This window comes from Rhinatrema bivittatum, chromosome 8 (assembly GCF_901001135.1).
Source record: "Rhinatrema bivittatum chromosome 8, aRhiBiv1.1, whole genome shotgun sequence".
NCBI classification, from domain to species: domain Eukaryota; kingdom Metazoa; phylum Chordata; class Amphibia; order Gymnophiona; family Rhinatrematidae; genus Rhinatrema; species Rhinatrema bivittatum.
The window spans coordinates 227,755,203-227,771,976 of record NC_042622.1 but is presented as its reverse complement, the minus strand read 5'-3'; the positions used below and the strand labels follow the sequence as shown (position 1 = coordinate 227,771,976).

Below are 16,774 nucleotides of genomic sequence, written 5' to 3'. Positions count from 1 at the left end.
GAATGTCAACAGGTGTCGCCGCAGGAGATTTGTAGGGCTACTTGGAAATCTACATACACTGTTGCCAGACATTATCGCCTGGATGTCAGAGCCCCAGAGCCCGGTTCTTTCGGGGCTAGTGTGCTCCAAGCAGGACTCTCAGTCCCACCCCGGCTAGGGAAACTTTGGTAATCCCAGGAGTCTGGACTGATCCAGGGACGTACAGGGAAAGGAAAATTGGTTCTTACCTGCTAATTTTCGTTCCTGTAGTACCACGAGTCCCGCCCATTTCAGAGTTGGGGGAAACGGAGAGTCCGCTCGATCATTAGTTCTTTCATATTCTGCAGATTTATCAAATGTTCTTATAGTGTTTGCCCCCCCTTGCAGGGTGTGAGTATGAGCATGGTTTGTTAGTAACTTTACAGGTTTCATTCCCTCTGCTCTTCGGGGGAAGTTTTGTTATAGTGGAAGTTATGGTTTAACCTTTCTGCTTGGGTTCAGTGTAATACTGACAGGCTGTAGGTGGCACCTCAGGGTATAAGGCAGAGTCCGTTCATACTTCTCTGTCTCCATCTGCTGGAGGGGAGGCAAAACCCAGGAGTCTGGACTGATCCGTGGTACTACAGGAAAGAAAATTAGCAGGTAAGAACCAATTTTCCTCTCCTGCTGAGTGCAAGAAAAAGTACTTGGCCTGTGGGAGTAGGTGCAGAATGATTACCATATTGAGGCTGTGTCGTGCCTGCAGTTGGTTTGGTAATGGCAGTTCAAGGGACACCTCACTGGTGAAAATGGTAAATGCTTGGGCAGAAACACAAGCTGCACTGTTTGACCTAACTGTGCTAGGAGATATCATGCAGTAAGAGGAATGGAAGCCATTTTGACTGCCTCTTCCGACTGTGAGGGAGAAGACAGGGAAGCAGAGCCTCCAGTGCCTTCTCCTGTGGGGAATTCAATAATGTGGGAAAATACCAGGGGTAAGCCCTGGTTTTGAAGAATTGTTCAGACAGTCTGAGTTTGTAGCTTTGATGCATCAAGCCGCCTTAATTAAGGGGATTATCTCAGGCAGATCTAGCCTAGCAGGGACTCCCTTAGGAGCTAGAAACCTTCCAACTCAGCTCAAGCGAGCTAGGTTAGAGCAGGGGAGGGGAGTCTGGAAGGAATCCCTGGGAGAGATCCCTGAGGGAATCCTATATGGAAGGCGAGCCAGCTACGGTTCCTCTGGAGGAGCGGAGAATCCTTGGGCAGAGGGAGATGATTATCAGGTGGTTCACTTGCTTAAAAGAGAGGAACTGTTATCACTGATTACGCAGGCTCTGGCAGAATTGGATATAAAAGAAAAGAAGGCAGACCCAGTATTCAAGGATGGAGGATCCCATTGAGAGTCTCTTAGAGGTTCTGCAAAACTTGTTTTCATAGGACTGTGAAATCCTTGGTTTTGGCAGAGTGGAAAACTCTGGAAATTGAAGGTGGGCAGGGCCATGCTGAAGCTTTATCCTGTTCTGGATGAAGCTATGTAGTAATTGTAATTTACTAAGGTGGATGCCTTAGTATCAGCAGTCATGTCGAAGAAGACAATTCCTGTAGAAGGTGGTGCTCCCCTAAAGGTACCCAAGATAAGCTGGAAATTCATCTCAAGTGGTTCTTTGAGGTTTTGCTCTTAGTACTCAAGGTGGTTATGTCTTTTTGTGCCCATTAGGGAGGCTTCTCTGAAGGCAGTTTTTCTGGTTGCAATCTGTTTGGCCAACCATTTCTTGGAATTACAGGCCTTCTTGTACAGGGATCCTTTTCTCAAGATTTCAGATGATGGCATTTCATTTCATACAGTTCCATCCTTTTTGCCTAAGGATGGAACTATACGATCAAGCTGTTGAATTACCATCCTTCAGGAAATTAACTTCCAGAGACTGGTCTAGGGAAGTACACATTCAGAATGGAATGTGCGCAGAGTGCTATCGAGGTATTTGAAAGTGAACACTTTTCCCAGATTGGATCATCTTTGTGTTACGCAATGGCCACAGGAAAGGAGAAAAGTCTTGCAGGGCATCTATTGCCAAATGGATTAAGGAAAGTGTTGCTTCAGCTTACGTTTCTTTTTTCTTTTTTTTAATGTATGCATTTTTTCATATTAGTTTTCCAAGAATCAACTTTAAAGGAAAACAGAAAATAGACATGAGAAAATAAAATAAGAAAAACCAGCTAACAGGAAATTGAAACATGTTATATTCATCCCAAGTCCTCAGAGACAAAGGAAACAATTAAAAAAAGGGAAAAAAAGGCAGGTACTCCTCAGGGAGATACATACAGCTAGTTCTGTATTTTGTTGTGTCAAGAAGTCAAACAGCAAGTGGCATCGAAGTCATTTCACTCTGAGGAGAGTTATCACTCAGAAAATCAACTGTGAAGGCTTAAAAAAAATAAACATCCTTATAATTTATGTAACATTCACACAAGTATTTCAAAAGGAAAATTGCTCCCAGTTGAAAAACTCTAGGCCTCATTATCAGAAATTGCTTCCTTTTTTTCTGTCTGGCCAGATCCAGAAAAACCCTGATTTTTAGATGTAAAAAAAGTCTCATTCTGATGCCTAAAAGACATCCTTTATATCCAGTCTTTAGCCTGTTCTAATAGAAAGGAAACCAACATAGTAGTGGGAGTGGCCAAATCACTATCAGAAGACTCAATCACTTACATGTCTAAAGGTCTGGTGGTACTGGGAGATCTTAGGGCACATTCAGCTAAAGGACTGGCAACGACTTGGGATGATTATCATTTGGTTTCATCGCAGAAAATTTGTAAAGTGGCAGCGTGGTCATCTTTGCATATATTTTCCAAACATTACAGGTTGGATGTTCGTTCGTTCAGACATGGTTGCTTTTGGAGTGGGCACGATGAGAGCAGGTTTTAAGGTCTCTCCAAGTTTGAGGGTGGCTTGGGTACATCTCATCCGCCTGGATTGGTCTTGTGGACAATAAGGAAAAATTGGTTTCTTACCTTCTAATTTTCTTTCCTTGAATCCTACTAGACCAGTCCAGAGTCCACCCACTTGTCCTGTAGTCTGCTCTTCTGTGTATGTATATTCTGTTCTGAGACTGTAGGTGTCTGTGTGTTTCTGGTTTTCAGATCCTCCTGATTGCATGGAATCAAGCCTAGTCTTGGGTTCACCTGAGAGCTGGTTACTCCTGCTTGTAGGTGAATTGGGTGTTTGGCTTTGATATGAAAATACTGAGGGACTGTTAGGTGACAGTGCTTAAGTAGCTTGTTGCAATAAATTTTTCAGTCTCTGTCTCCATCTGCTGCTAAGGGAGAAAATCCCATCTGTCTGAATTGGTCTGATCAGACTCAAGAAAAGAAAATTAGCAGGTAAGAAACCAATTTTTCCATGGGATTCTGAGAAACAAGGCCATGGTTATTTTTGTGCAAGTCCTTAGGAACTGGGAAGGGAGGAGAAAGTGGAGGTTTAAATAAAGCTCAGTGGTAAATTGTGTGTGTTTGCAGGCCTGGGGTGTGATGGGGGTTAAGTGATTTGTATGGGATCTCATGGTAAGTATGAGTGATAAGACTGAACTTGTCTGAGAGGGAAGTAGTGAGCAAACTGGTAAGAGGAAAGCTAGCAGGAGGAGAAATGACTTTTCTTATCAGTTGTCGTTTCCCCTGTGCCCTCCCCTCTCCCCCCACTCAAAAAAAAAAAAAAGTATAACTTGTTTTGGAGAATGGGGGAGATGGTATACAAGTTGGAATCTTATTTAAAAAAAAAAAGATTGATATATGTGGAATGGAATCCTTTGGAAAGACCATACTATCTTCTGCTAGGAAGTGCTGAGTGAATATAGTGCTTCTGGACTACTAAACATTGAGTCTGAAACTATTTTGCTAGTATTTGGCTCCTCCTTTCATGCTGTTTTTCTTCTCTCTCACAGAAGCTGGCGGGTTTAGAGTCTGACAGTCAAGCACAATCCAGTCCAGGCATGGTGCTCAGGAAGAAGGGTGCCAAAGAGAGCCCTGCATCCACCTGTGCCGTGAAAGTGTACGTAACAGGAGTGCGTTCATTTTCCACTGCAAGTCCTTATGATAAATCAGTTAGGATGCTCTTTTGGGCCTGATTTGGAAGGAAATCTTGGGCAGAACTGGGGAGATCAGGGGACAAAATATGGAAAATGGCCAGTTTTACAAAACAATACTAAATTTCATATCTGTGCTTATAATTCCTTTCAAAGAGGACAGAAATCTTTTAGTTTGTCTCTTCTGTCCCACCTGCTTATGTAACCTTTACAGCCTCACATAAGGAGATTTCCAATACAGAGCCTTTCACCTCTAGGTCTCCAGTTCAGATTCCAGCTCAGGTGACCTGTGTGACATAGAGGAGGACTCTGTCCAGATCCCTGAATCACAGCAGAAGCAGTTCTTGTTTAGTTCCTCTGAATCTGTGAATTCTGCTGCACACCTCACTACTGACTTGTGACAAAGTCACGATGAGAGAGAGAGAGTAACGTGATTTCTCAGCTTTTCTCTCTCTATGTGCATTGTTGGGCTGGATCATAGTGTAATTCATCCAAGCTTGAGGTTTTTCTACTCAGTCACTTTTATGCCCAAATATACACACTCCCTCCTCCACATAGACACACAATCTACATCCTTTCTTTTACTAGCCAGGGTGTTTCTAATGATTGTATTTTATGGGGAACAGTGGTACCCATTGGGCAGCTGGGAGGTGGCACGTTAAGGAGTTTCCAAGACTGACGTGAGCATTGAGGAGGAATGGAACTTGCTCTCTGGGGGTGGCTATGTTGCCACACTGTCATTAGGTCATCAGACTGACATTGGCACATAAAGAAACACTTCAGATTTCCTAGCATGTAGCCAGATGGACTCAGGACCAATGGGTTATATGCTCCCCTGCTAGCAGATGGAGACGAAGTCAGGTTTCAAAGCTGACGTCATCTTAGATACACCTCTGTAGTGACCTCAGCCTTTCAGTATCTCTCTGTCTCTTAGCAGATCTGGATCTGCTTTCCCTATCGGGATTGCAGTACTTGTTAGAAGAGGGAAAATTTACCTTTAAATTGGAGAAAGATTGAGCCCTGCTCTCTTGCGGTGATACCTAAAGGTCCCTTCCCCAGTCGAGAATTCCTGAGGCGATTTCTGAGATCCCTCAGAGGTGTGCCTTGGTCTGGTAGCCGGTTCCTATCGTGGACTTTGCTGCTGAAGCAACTGAAAGGCAGTGGGTATAGGAAGCAGAGCATGGCACTGATGGCCAAAGCCCTCTCCCCCCACAGCCAGAGACAGTCTCTGTACTGAGCCGGTAAGCGCTGAGCCCAGGTAAGTAAAGAGGGAAGAGGATTCCTTCCGATTCAGAGACATGGAGGGGCTTTGATAAGTCTTTTTTCGGTCTACTTGCTCGGCGCTCTGTACCGACAACGTTTCCTGATCCCGTTGGGGTAAGGGAATGGGGCTTCCAATGGGCTAGGGCACACCGTGTGGTAGGCCGCGGTGGCGCCATCTTTTGCATGGTTTTGTGTGTCTCCATTGCCCTCCATAGAGCGTCAGAATGTGCGGTGTGTGCCGGCTGTGCGCTTAACGTCGCGCATACATGCGCACTGTTACCGTTTATAATGGCTCCAGCAGCAAAGAAGCATAAGCGACACTCTTTGTGAACATGGACAAAAGCAGTCTCAAGCCCTCCCAGTCCTTAGAGTATCTGGGAGTCCGGTTCGACACCAAGCAGGATAAGGTCTTCCTCCCACCCTTGAGGATAAGGAAGCTGATGTACCAAGTGCGTCGGTTGATGAAAAGAATACGCCCCAGGTTGTGGAGCTATCTTTAGGTCCTCGGTCTAATGGCGTCAACCCTGGAGGTAGTACTGTGGGCGAGGGCACACGTGTCCACTCTTATGCTCCCTGCTGTCACATTGGAACCCGCTGTGCCAAGACTATTCAATTTGCCTCCACCTACTGATGGAATTATGTTTTTGGTTCCAGTGGTGGCTACAGGAAACTCACTTTAGCAAGGGTGTAAGCCTGTCCCCACCAAACTGGCTAGTTATCATGACAGACGTGAGCCTTCAGGGGTGGGGAGCGCACTATCAGGAACTGACGACCCAGGGGCATTGGACCAAGGAAGAGGCGTGCTGGAACATAAACTGCCTGGAAGCCCGGGCAGTCAGATTAGCGTGTCTACAGTTTAGCCTCAGGCTCTAGGGTCAGGCGGTCCGTGTGATGTCAGACAACGCAGCGGTAGCCTACATTGACTGCCAGGTAGGAACCAAGAACCAGCAGATGTCTATGGAGATAGATCTCCTTATGGAATGGGCGGAATTAAATCTACAGATGATCTTGGCCTCCCTCATCGCAGGAAAAGACAACGTCAGAGTAGACTTTCTAAGCAGGGAGAGTCTGGGTCCAGGAGAATGGGCATTGTTGGCCAGAGCCTTTCAGCTGCTGGTAAATCACTGGTGCCCCCCATCCATCTTCCATCTACCTGCTGACCACATCTCACAATGCAAATGTCTTCAGATTCTTCAGTCTCAGAAGAGATCAGCGATCCCTGGGGATCGACGCCCTTGTTCAGACCTGGCCAGAGAAGGACTTACTGTATGCCTTCCCTCCGTGGCCCCTGCTGAGCAAGGTCATTCGCAGGATGGCTCCGGTTGGTCCAGATGCCTGTGGTATGCAGACATGCGGAGGCTTCTGGTGGAGACCTCCCTGTGCCTTCCACTGCACAGGGACCTGCTCCAACAAGGTCTGGACCTTCACGAGGATCCAACTCTGTTTTGTCTTATGGTCTGGCCCTTGAGAGGGCTCGCCTGATGAAGTGTGGATATTTGGCGGCAATAAATACCACCTTCCTCTGTGTGTGGAAGTTTTCGACGTCCCTCTGGTTCTGGAATTTTTACAGGACGGCCTGAATAAAAGGTTGGCCCTTAACTCCTTGAAGGTCCGGGTAGGGGGGCTCTCCTATTTCAGAGGTGAACAAAAACCTGCCTGTTGGCACATCTGAACATGGCCCGTTTTCTAAAAGGGGTAAAACACCTCCACCCACCCCTACGGTGGCCGCTAGGATTGGACTTTTTAGCAGGGCCTTTCTTTCGGCCACTGCACAGTCTATCCTTGCGTCTGTTAACGCTAAAAACTGTTTTCCTGGTGGTGATATGCTCAGCTCATCGCATCTCTGAATTACAGTCATTGTCATGTCTGGAACCTTTCCTCCGGATGACCCCAAGAGTCTTACAACTTCATACCGTTCCATCTTTCTTGCCCAAGATAGTCTCGGAGTTTCATTTTAATCAGTTCATTTTGTTGCCAGCCCTAGACAAGCACAAGGGCACGGAAAACTACCACCTCCACTGCCATTTAAACCCAGTAGGCTTTTGGGGTGGTACCTGAAACTCTCAGAACTGGTGCGCAGGACGGATGCTTGCTTGTTCTTCACAGTGGAAGGAGGCAAGGTGAACCAGCTTCGTGGGCTACCATAGCTTGCTGAATTAAGGAGGTGGTCATGGGAGCCTATGTAGAGGCAGGAAAGCCTTTACACTTTCAGGTTAAGGCTCATTCCACAAGGGCTCAGGCAGTATCCTGGGCGGAAGCTAAGCTACTGTCTCCCGTTGACATCTGCTGAGTGGCAACGTGATCTTTCTTGCTCACCTTCTCCAGGTTCTATCGCCTGGACGTTTGGCCCGAGAGGAAGCAGCCTTTGCAAGGGCATTGTTAACCAGAGCGCGGGCAGCCTCCTGCCCTGATCAGGAGTAGCTTTTGTACATCTCATTGGTCCTGAGTCCATCTGCCTACACGCTAGGAAATGGAGAAATTACCTGATAATTTTGTTTGCCTTAGTATAGACAAATGGACTCGGCATCCGGCCCACGTCTGCCTAAGAACAGTGCCAAGGAATCGCCCATGAGGTGAATATAGATTCCAAGAGGTTATGGGTAAGCCATCAACACAGTCCCTAGATCAGGGCATCTATAATCTTGCTGGGATTCAGCACTTGTGCTTGGTTGAGTAAAGTTATGTTTATCTGTTTTTTAATCAAGGTTTTCAACAGCATGTCCACAATGGCTTTTGAAGAGAATACAGAGTTTCTGAGGTCACTGCAGGGGTGTATCTAGGGTGACGTCAGCTTTGAAACCTGACTCTGTCTCCATCTGTTAGCAAGGGAGCATAACCCATTGGTCCTGAGTCCATCTGCCTACACTAAGGAAAACGAAATTATCAGGTAAGTAATTTCTCCAGTATGCTCGGAACACTTATTTTTTTTGACTGTATTATTTCAGTGACAGAAGTTGCACTAAATTGAATCCTTAAAATGGATTGAACATTTTATTTTAATCATCATTGTAGGATTTAGAGTGATCAAAGTAAATACTTCCTTATCCATGCCAGACTGTGCCAGCAGATGGAAACAGAGCTCAAAAGTGACTTCACTTCCTCTACAGGGGTTTGGTGCTGCCTTCAGCTCTTCAGTATTTCTCTATCTCCAGCAGATGGTGCAGACATGTGGACTGGTATTGCGCTTCTAGTAGGCCACTCCCAGGAAGGCTTTAGCCCGGGTACCCGTTAGGCTCAGTCTTGGGGGTGCTAATGGGTGATGGCTCTGGTGGGACTCATTCTCCCTTCCACCTTAGGATCTAAATCACCCACACGTGTTTCCAAGCTGCCTTTGTTTAAAAATAATAGCAAAAATGGCTAATTGCCAATAAAAAACAATAAAAAGCACCTGTTGGCACTGTTTTTTCCCCATTTATTTTGTATGAATGCAGTCTGTAGCTAGGGATTCCCCATCTGTGAAGACTACATTTTGCTTGTCCTCAGTAAAAGTGAAAGTTGCTAACCTGTCACAGGTATTCTCTGAGGACATAAGAAATTGCCATGCTGGGTCAGACCAAGGGTCCATCAAGCCCAGCATCCTGTTTCCAACAGAGGCCAAACCAGGCCACAATAACCTGGCAATTACCCAAACACTAAGAAGATCCCATGCTACTGATGCAATTAATAGCAGTGGCTATTCCCTAAGTAAACTTGATTAATAGCCATTAATGGACTTCTCCTCCAAGAACTTATCCAAACCTTTTTTGAACCCAGCTACACTAACTGCACTAACCACATCCTCTGGCAACAAATTCCAGAGCTTTAATGTGCGTTGAGTGAAAAAGAATTTTCTCCGATTAGTCTTAAATGTGCTACTTGCTAACTTCATGGAATGCCTCCTAGTCCTTCTATTATTCGAAAGTGTAAATAACCGAGTCACATCTACTCGTTCAAGACCTCTCATGATCTTAAAGACCTCTATCATATCCCCCCTCGGCCGTCTCTTTTCCAAGTGAACAGCCCTAACCTCTTCAGCCTTTCCTCATAGGGGAGCTGTTCCATCCCCTTTATCATTTTGGTTGCCCTTCTCTGTACCTTCTCCATCGCAACTATATATTTTTTGAGACGCAGCGACTAGACTTGTACACAGTATTCAAGGTGTGGTCTCTCCATGGAGCGAAACAGAGGCATTATGACATTTTCCGTTCTATTAACCATTCCCTTCCTAATAATTCCTAACATTCTATTTGCTTTTTTGACTGCTGCAGCACACTGAACCGACAATTTTAAAGAATTATCCGCTATGATGCCTAGATCTTTTTCCTGGGTGGTAGCTCCTAATATGGAACCTAACATCGTGTAACTACAGCAAGGGTTATTTTTCCCTATATGCAACACCTTGCACTTGTCCACATTAAATTTCATCTGCCATTTGGATGCCCAATCTTCCAGTCTTGCAAGGTCCTCTTGTAATGTATCACAGTCTGCTTGTGATTTAACTACTCTGAATAATTTCGTATCATCCGCAAATTTGATAACCTCACTCGTATTCCTTAGTTCCCTGTACGTACCAGGATCAGTCCAGGACACCTGGGTTGTGACTCCGCACCAGTAGATGGAGACAGACTAAAACTTGTGGGCGGAGCCATATAAGCCCCTGTGCCAGTCACAGCCCCTCAGTCTTACTCTGTCTCCAGTAGATGGTGCAGGTCTAGTCACAGCCCTGCCTGACCTGATTCTGGTGTTGGTGTTAGTCAGGTTTGAATTTTTTGGGCTAGGTTTTTTGTTAGGCATAGTTGTTTATATACCAAATTGGGGTTTTCTTTTAATCCCTTAGTCTCGGGTGCCCTGCCTCCCAGGGGGGTTGAGAGGTCCTGAGGGGACTACCCTCCCCCGGTTGAGGCCGCTGCCAGGGTCGAGGACCCGGCTGGTCTAGTGGCAGCGTCAGGGGTGACACCGGGGAGCCCGGTTCACTCACCCCTGCAGGACGAGGGCTCCAGGACCCGGGACAGCGGCGTCAGCGTTTAAAAAAAAAAAAAGAGTTTTCTGTTTTTATTTTGTTGCGGCCGGCTCTCCGATGCTTCGGCGTCGCTGCTCCGTCGTTTTCGCGCAGGGGGGCGCCACAGGCAAGAGGGAGGTCGCCGAATTAGTTTTTCTTTAATTTTGACGCGCCTCAGTTTTTTACTTCCTGCGGTCGCCGGCTTGCCGCGCGGTTCTTCAGGCGCGCGTTTTTCCAGGGAGGGCCTCTGCTCGGCCTGCATCCAGGACGGTGAAGCAACGTCCGGGGCATCGCGGGGGGCTCGGGCCCAGATCGCGGGTTCGCCGCCGCGAGGGGTAGGCCCAGTAAATAGGCCTCAGGACATTTTCCCGCTCAGCGCGGGAGCGGCGGCCATTTTGGCCACCGGCAAGGAATTCTCGCGGACCGCGGCAGGCGATTCGGCTCTCCCTCCCGCGTTATCCCCGCAGCGGGGCGCGGCGGGAGGGGGCGCCGAGGAGGGGCTTCGGCCCCGGGGGGATTCCGACGCCGATTCTTCCGAATCCAGGTCGTTTTTCTGAGGATTTCGCGGGCTTGCTGCGCAAGGTACTTAAGTACAAGCGCAGCAAGCGCTCCCGAGGGGGGGGCTCTGGGGAGGGCTCCAACCAGGCCCCACCGAGTAAGCGCAAGGCGAAAAAGACCGCGATGCTCGCCCAGGAGCCAGCGCGAGGGAAACGGCTTCCCCGGAGCGTACCTCAGGAGTCAGATCCAGAAGATTCCTCCACGGCGGATACTGATGGTCTCGAGGAGACGGGGGCGGATGGCTCCGCCCGGCGTGGGAACAGGTACCCAGGCAGCGGACGGGGATGACCCCAAGGTAGTCCGTCTGTTCCGCAGAGAGGAACTGTCGCCATTCATCCCGGCCATTCTCCAGGACCTGGGGATAGAGGCTTCACCAGTGGTGGTCCGCCAGGAGGCCAATATGGATCCAGTGCGACTGGGATACCCCGGAATTGGGGTTGAAAGTCAGCAAGGCCATGGATAAGCTCTACCCGCTCCCGGAGGAGGCGCTGGAGCTTCTGCAACTTCCAAAGGTGGATTCAGCGGTCTCCGCGGTGACGAAGAGGCCCACTATCCCGGTCACGGGGGCGACGGCCCCTCGGGATATACAAGACAGGAAGCTCGTAGTGCAGCTCAAGAAGATATTTGAGGTATCCGCCCTAGGGGTGCGGGCAACAATCTGCACTAACTTCGCCATGCGCGCTAGTTTACGCTGGGCCCAGGTCCTTCAGGCGATTGCAGGCCTGTTGGCGGAGGAGGCGTCTCAGGCTGATAGAGTGGAGGCGGCAATAGCTTATGGAGCTGACGCCCTCCACAACCTGCTGCGCACCTCTGCTAGGTGCATAGTAGCCGCAGTTTCGGCGCGCCGTCTCCTGTGGCTACGCAACTGGGCAGCGGATGGCTCTTCCAAAGCCCACCTGGGTTCGTTACCTTTCAAGGAGTTGGATGATTGGATGGTTTCTCTGGGGGAGAACAGGGCATTCAAGCTGCCCAAGGATAGGGCCAGGGCGCGGCCCTCCTTTCCGGCCAGTGCCCGGTTCCGGGGGCCCAGGAAATCGCGCCCTCAAAGATCTGCCGGCTCTTCGTATAGACCATCTTCTTCCCGGAACACTCAATGGCAGCAGTCCTTTCGTGGGAAACGTTACAGGGAGCAAGGCGGGGCCCCGTCGGGTGCGGGGTCCAAGCCCTCGCATTGAACTCCGGCCGGTCCACCTCTCGTCGCGCCTGCGGCACGCCGTTCCAAATGTAGGGGCGCGGTTAACTTTATATTTCGAGGAGTGGACCAGGGTGACGTCGGGCCAGTGGGTCCTCCACGTGATAAGACACGGCTACGAGTTGGATTTTGCTCGCATCCCAGCGGACGAGTTCCTGGTCTCGCCCTGCAAGGCCCCAGGAAGAGGGCAGCGATGTTGGACACCTTCCTTCGGCTGGAAAGCTTGGGGGCCATATCCCCCGTCCCTGCCGATCAGTGCGGCTCGGGCCGTTACTCCATTTACTTCGTAGTTCCCAAGAAGGACGGCACTTCAAGGCCAATTCTGGACCTCAAAGGGGTAAACAGATGTCTTCGCGTTCCCCACTTCGAAATGGAAACGATTCGGTCAGTTATCGCTTCGGTGCGTCCGGGCGAATTTCTGGCTCCTCTGGATCTCACGGAGGCGTACCTTCACGTGGGCATTCAGCCATCGTGCCAGCAGTTTCTGAGGTTCTGCGTTCTGGGGAGGCACTACCAATTTCGGGCGCTTCCTTTTTCATCTTGCAACGGCGCCTCGAACATTCACGAAAGTGATGGTGGTAGTGGCGGCGCAGCTGCGACAGGAAGGTCTTCTGGTTCTTCCTTACCTAGATGATTGGCTGATTCGGGCGAAGTCAGAGAGTCAGTGTCGACGGGCGGTGGACAGGGTCCTCCAGCTCTTGCAGTCCCTAGGCTGGGCGGTCAATTACAACAAAAGTTATTTGGCTCCCACTCAGTCCTTGGAATATCTGGGGGCCTTATTCGACACAAAACGGGGCAGGGTAATCCTCTCTCAAGATCGGATATGCAAACTGCAATCTCAGGTGCGGCGTCTGTTGTCTCTTCGCCGTCCACGAGTCTGCGATTTCCTGACGGTGCTGGGGTCTATGGCTTCAACGCTCGCGTTGGTACCCTGGGCGTTCGCTCACCTGCGGCCATTGCAGTCTTCTTTGCTGTCCCGTTGGACACCAGTTTCGGAGGATTTCTACCTACCGCTCCCGCTTGTGGGTCCGGCGAGATCCAGTCTTCTTTGGTGGCTGGATCCAAGTCATCTGTCCTGTGGCGTATCCCTTCTCGTTCCCGACTGGACGGTGGTGGCCACGGATGCCAGTCTCTCCGGCTGGGGAGCAGTTTGCCTAGGGAAGTCGGTGCAAGGTCGTTGGTCAGCGTCGCAAGCTCAATGGTCCATCAACCGCCTCGAGACCAGAGCAGTCTGTCTGGCTCTCCAAGCCTTCATACCCTTGGTGCGGGGACAGGCGGTCCGAGTACTGTCAGACAACGCAACCACCGTGGCCTACATCAATCGTCAAGGAGGGACGAGAAGTCCACTGGTGGCGGAAGAGGTGAGAATTTTGATGGCCTGGTCGGAACAACATCTCAGCAGCATAGCAGCGTCTCACATTGCCGGGGTCGACAACGTGCAGGCGGATTTCTCAGCAGGCATCGTCTAGATCCCGGAGAGTGGGAACTGGCGGACGAGGCGTTTCTGCTCCTCTGCAGGACGTGGGGAGTTCCCCACTTGGATCTGATGGCCACGTGGCACAACGCGAAGGCTCCGCGTTTTTTTACAGTCTGCGTCGAGAGCGGGGAACAGAGGGCGTCGATGCGCTGGTGCTCCCTTGGCCGACGGATGTGCTGCTGTACGTGTTTCCCCCGTGGCCACTGATCGGCAAGATCCTGCGGCGCGTAGAATTGCACCCATCCAACGTGATCATGGTGGCACCGGAGTGGCCATGCCGTCCATGGTTCGCAGACCTCATTCAGTTGTCGGTGGGGGCTCCCCTTCGTCTCCACGGCTTCGCGGGGCTGCTTCATCAGGGCCCTGTCTGTTTGGAGGATGCGGATCACTGTTGTCTCGCGGCATGATTTTGAGAGGAATCGGTTAAAGAGCAAAGTTTACTCGGACACGGTTATTGCTACGCTGCTGAGGTCCCGGAAGCAGTCTCCGTCCCTGGCTTATGTCAGGGTCTGGGTGGTTTTTGAGGATTGGTGTATGAAGCGAGGTTTGGATCCCACCGCCGCTGCGGTCTCTGATATTCTGGCTTTCCTCCAGGTGGGACTGGCCAGAGGCTTGGCGTGCAGTTCCCTACGAGTCCAAGTGGCGGCACTTGGTTGTTTGTGGGGGAAGGTCGGGGGGACCCCCTCTGGCTCTTCACCCGGATATAGTCCGTTTCCTGAAGGGGGCTCAGCATCTCCGTCCTCCCTTGCGTCCTTCCTGTCCGGCTTGGAATCTTACTTGGGTTCTTTCTGCCTTATGTTTGGCACCGTTTGAGCCTTTTGCAGCGCTCTACTGTCAAGGATCTCACGTTGAAGACCGTGTTTCTGGTGGCGATTTCTTCGGCACGCCGTATCTCGGAATTGCAGGCGTGGTCATGTAGGGAGCCGTCCTTGTGACTCTCCGCCACAGGCGTTTCCTTGCGCACTGTCCCTTCTTTCTTCCGAAGGTCGTCTCGGCTTTTCATTTGAATCAATCCGTTGAACTTCCCGCTTTCGCGGTCGGGGAGTCGTCTGATCCGAAGACGAGAGACTTACGAAAGCTGGATGTGAGGAGGTCCCTCCTTCGCTATCTGGAGGTCACTAATCCTTTTCGGATAACGGATCATCTGTTTGTCCTCCTTTCTGGTCCCAAGAAAGGGGCTGCAGCGTCTCGCACGACGATCGCTCGTTGGCTCTAAGAGGCCATAGGCTCAGCGTACTTTGTACGGGGAAAGACTCCGCCGGTGGGTCTTCGGGCTCATTCGACAAGGTCTCACGCTGCGTCCTGGGCGGAGTCTTCTCAGGTGTCGCCCCAAGAGATTGTAGGGCGGCTACCTGGCAGTCGTTGCATACCTTCGTCAGACATTACCGTCTGGATGTTCAGGCCGCTGAGGTCGGAGGGTTTGGAGAGGGGTTCTCTGAGCAGGACTCTCTGCTTCCCACCCTCGGTAAGTTGGCTCTGGTACATCCCAGGTGTCCTGGACTGATCCTGGTACGTACAGGGAAAGGAAAATTAGTTTCTTACCTGATAATTTTCGTTCCTGTAGTACCAAGGATCAGTCCAGGATCCCGCCCGCTGACGGAGAGTCTGCTCATCGTTGTTTCCTTGCGCTCACCGCTTGTTCGCTCTCCCGGTTGGGGAGTCCGGTTCCCGCAGGGGTTGGAATTGTTTCCGATTAAATGGCAAGTTTTGTTAGTTAGCTATGGTTGCCCCTTTGGGTTTCTACTTTGACATTACGTATGACTGAGGGGCTGTGACTGGCACAGGGGCTTATATGGCTCCGCCCACAAGTTTTAGTCTGTCTCCATCTACTGGTGCGGAGTCACAACCCAGGTGTCCTGGACTGATCCTTGGTACTACAGGAACAAAAATTATCAGGTAAGAAACTAATTTTCCTATCATTTATATATATATATATATATATATATGTATATTGAAAAGCACTGGTCCAAATACAGATCTCTGAGGCACTCCACTGTTTACCCTTTTCCAATGAGAAAATTGACCATTTAATCCTACTCTCTGTTTCCTGTCTTTTAACCAGCTTCTAATCCACGAAAGGACATCGCCTCCTATCCCATGACTTTTTAGCTTTCGTAGAAGCCTCTCATGAGGGACTTTGTCAAACGCCTTCTGAAAATCCAAATACACTACATCTACCGGTTCACCTTTATCCACGTTTATTAACCCCTTCAAAAAAATGGAGCAGATTTGTTAGGCAAGACTTCCCTTGGGTAAATCCAAATACAAATGGGTTATTTCTTAATAGTGAAAACACTTCCATACTTTGGATTGGTAAAATCCCTTTGGGAATGCCTTTTACTGTGCAAAATTTATTTTTTTTTAATGATTCCTCTTTCTGTGGTCCCTCCTACTTAGAAGTGCAACAATACTAGTAGAAGGGATCACAGAAAGCAGGAATTTAGGGTTTTTACAATGAACCTTTGAGCGTGGCAGCCCTTTACGCCAGCCCTGGGCTGGTGTAAAATTTGCCACATTGCAAGGGTGCACTGCATCCCTGCTTTTTAGCACCTCAGTGCGCGTGTCAGGCTGGGAAAGATAGTCATGGATGCGGAAGTGGGAGCTATTGTGGGTTTTTCCTACCCAGATATAGCTTGGATATGCCCACTTGTCTGGACTGGTCTGGAATGGACAATAAGTGAGGTAAAATTTAAACTTACCTTTAATTTCCTTTCCTTTAGTCCTCCTGTTGGACAGTCCAAACTCACCCTGGGAAGCTGCAGCAATCAAGGGCTCTCAGATTGACAAATTTAGAAAACTAGCAGCGAGTATATTGTTGCCTACTTTGAAGGTAGATGGCCTAATCATGTCCTTGGTGTAGGGATTATCTAATTCCTGTGTTAATGACCGGAGAGTGAAGTTCCTTAGCTGCATCAGGTTTTGGTTGTGGTGGTGATTTGGAAACCAAAACAAACAATTGCCTTTGGTTGTCTTAGCTTTGACATAAGATACTGAAGCGCTGAAGGCAGCACCAGATCCCCTATAGAAAGAGCATAGTCAATTTTGTCTCCCCCTGCTGGCAGAGAGGACATAATCCACATTACTGGACTGGCAGGACTAAAGGAAAGGAAATTAATAGGTAAGTTTATATTTCACCATATAAATTGTATTTGAGATATCCAGATTTCTGCACTTTAAATACTTGGCTGACTGGCAAAGTATTAAAGAATAAAATAATGATTTGAGGTAACTGGCATAGTGGCAGTGCTGCCAGGCCTGGCTTTGATTTC

General features: G+C 49.4%; 1 protein-coding gene across 1 annotated transcript in view; it reads left to right on the top strand.

The window, feature by feature from the left end:
* Positions 1–16,774, top strand: part of LOC115097804 (involucrin-like) — a 110,065-nt gene that overhangs the window by 77,935 nt on the left and 15,356 nt on the right. The window contains exon 5 of the mRNA XM_029613867.1: positions 3,897–4,003. Coding sequence (XP_029469727.1) covers positions 3,897–4,003 — 107 coding nt within the window. The remainder of the gene's footprint in view (positions 1–3,896; positions 4,004–16,774) is intronic.